Source organism: Colobus angolensis, unplaced genomic scaffold (assembly GCF_000951035.1).
Source record: "Colobus angolensis palliatus isolate OR3802 unplaced genomic scaffold, Cang.pa_1.0 Scaffold79, whole genome shotgun sequence".
In the NCBI taxonomy this organism is placed as follows: Eukaryota; Metazoa; Chordata; class Mammalia; order Primates; family Cercopithecidae; genus Colobus; species Colobus angolensis.
The window spans coordinates 1611433-1614203 of record NW_012121709.1 but is presented as its reverse complement, the minus strand read 5'-3'; the positions used below and the strand labels follow the sequence as shown (position 1 = coordinate 1614203).

Sequence of the window (2771 nt, the reverse complement as noted above, 5' to 3'; positions counted from 1 at the left end):
CCTCGGTCCCCGGGGGCCCCGCCCCGAAGCAACCTCCTGAAACCAAAACGCCAGACGCGGACACGGTGGGAGACGTGGGTATCCCTCGGGGGTTCTCTCTCGGGTCCGCAGCACTCAACTGGCAGCTGCTCCTCGGCTGGACGCCGAGGGGGGCCGACCCCCATCTCCACTCCACGGGCTCTCCAGGGGCCTCAGCCCACCGCCAGCGCTCTCCCGGCAACCGCGAGCAATTTCTTGGGACCAAAGTCAATACTCCGGAGGGTCAAGAGATTTTGAGCACGCTCTAGACTTTCCCCGGGCCCTCACCCACCCACCCAGCCACCGCCACCTCTTTGGACTGAGAGAGGGTGAGGCCAAGAGGCGGAGACGGTGTTATTCCCTCTCTCTGCAATCCGAGGGGCATTTTGTAATCTTATTTCTCGCTGTGCTTTCCCCGTCTTAAAAAAAAAAAAATGATAAGAAAAGGAGGAGAGAGATTGAAAGAGGGAGAGGAAAGGGGACAAGATGAGGAAGAGAGAGATGGAGAGAGCGTCAGCCAGAGGGAGAAGACGGAGAGGAACTCGCGTGAACCGGGAGCCACCGGAAGGGAGACCAAGCCACCTGCACGCTGGCGCTCCCTGGTGGCCAATCTTGAGGCTCAAGGTCAGCTTCTTTAGGAAGGGGGCTGTGGGTCAGGACGTGGCCAGCCGGGTCCAGCTCCCGATCTTCCTTACTTTGACGTTTATGTTGAGCCCGAGGGTGCAGGCCGGACTCTAACACGCGCACATCCTGCTCTCCCCCTGGGTGAGGCGCCAGGGTTGCAGGGCTCAGACCCACAGACCACCCTCCCTGCCCGGGGCCTGGAGGCTGGGCCGTCAGGATGTACAATATTATACTTTTTTGGAAGTTGAACGCTTCTAGTTTCCTTATTTTGTATAAAGAAGAAACAAATAAAGTATGTTTTTGTGTTTACTGTTTATTTATTGTACTCTAGTTATCCGGGGTTGGACATTTTTATATTTTTAAGAGGAGGTAGGGCAGAGTGAGGGAGGGGAAGCAGAAAGTTTACCTAAAAAAAACAAAAAAACAAAAAAATAAACTTTTTTTAAAAAGAAATATTAATAAAAAAAACAATGTTTTTTCCCTCAGCACTGTGTGGTTTTCTTTTTTTGTCCCTACCTTGATGGTGACTCAGAGGGAATGAAACCATTCCTTTCCCTGGTTCTGTCTCTGACATTAAACCCTTGATGGATGCAAAAACTTCTGCTCACCCAAAGGGGGAGCTCTTCTAGTGACTCCTAGGTTCATGAAAGTGGCTGTCCTCTTTTGACAGCTACTATGTGCCAGGCACTGTATCTCCCCATGCTTTATGTAGTACCCTGCTCTAACACAGGCCTGCCCAGCATATAGTAGGTCTTCAGAATGTTTGATGAATGAATGACTGTGTGATTTGTTTGTTGCCAGCACATCAGAAGAATTACAACTTCACTCCTAACTATTCCCCGGTGTAATTTCTGGTGGCCCAAAAAAAGAGCAGGCTGGTAAGCTGATGCTGGTTATCTGCAAGGCAATGTTAGGACTGAAGTGCCCCTCCTCCCCAAGGTGAGGCTGTTGTGCTCTGCAAATCTTGTGCAGTGCATGCTTGTCTTTAGATAAAGGCATGAGGGAAAGAGTGTCCAGTGAGATTTAGGAGGCCTGAGGCCACTACCTAAAACAAGTCACTCTCCTTCTTCGACTCAGTTTCCCTACTTGGAAAAGCAGGGGTTGGAGAGAATTCTTCCTACATTCCCTTCCAACTCAAATGTCTGTAATCTCAGCACTTTGGGAAGTCGAGGTGGGTGGATCGCCTGAGATCAGGAGGTCAAGACCAAGAAACCCTGCCTCTACTAAAAGTACAAAAATTAGCCAGGTGTGGTGGCAGGCGCCTGTAATCCCAGCTACTTGGGAGGCTGAGGCAGGAGAATCGCCTGAACCCAGGAGGCAGAGGTTACAGTAAGCTGGTATTGCATCACTGCACTCCAGCCTGGGCAACAGAGCAAGACCCTGTCTCAAAAAAAAAAGAAAAGCAGGAGAGAGAGGTAAAAATAAATAGAAGAGTGTCCTGCATTGGGATCACTTTTCACCCAAGCTTGGGGTGAGGGAAGCTGGCCCACTGTAGCTGCAGCAGGGGAAGGTGGGGAGCAGACCACCATGGGACAGGCGCATGCTCAGAGCCCCACTCTTCTGCCTTTCTTCTTTATGTGTTCCTCACAAGAATCATGCAAGGTGGCTCGCCTTTTTCTTTTCTTTCCTTATAGCGCATTTGTCTTTATCAGACCAGTGCTACTTACTTGTGGAAAATTTAGAAATCTTAGATAAACAAAAGGAAGAAAATGTTACCACCCAGAATCTCAAGCACTATAGAAATGTAGTTGATGCATTTTTTTGTTTGTTTGTTTGTTTTTGTTGTTGTTGTTTTTCCATTTTGAAACTTGAGATCATACCCTATACTCAGTATGCGGTCATCTGCTCTGGTTCACTCAGCAATGCTTCCAGATGTATAAACTGATCTTCAGAGACAGAACTATGTCATTCTGTATAGTCACTGCTTAAAGTTCTCTTCAATGGCTGAGCCATCCTTTTATAGTTTTTGTTTTATTTTTAACCAATTCTATTGTTGGATATTTGGATTTGTTTCCAATGTTTCGCCACTTTAAACCACATCAGAATATCCTTGCAGCTGAATCCTTGGACACGTATCAGGGTAGGTATTATTGGCCCCCTCAGGGTACTCAGAGAGGCTGAGGGACTGG

At 48.4% G+C, this 2771-nt stretch overlaps 1 protein-coding gene across 1 annotated transcript in view; it reads left to right on the top strand.

The window, feature by feature from the left end:
• LHX5 (LIM homeobox 5) overlaps positions 1–287 on the top strand; it is a 9180-nt gene extending 8893 nt beyond the window's left edge. Inside the window, exon 8 of the mRNA XM_011928734.1 lies at positions 112–287. Within this exon, the coding sequence (XP_011784124.1) occupies positions 112–287 (176 nt within the window). The remainder of the gene's footprint in view (positions 1–111) is intronic.
• Positions 288–2771: the final 2484 nt, after the last annotated feature.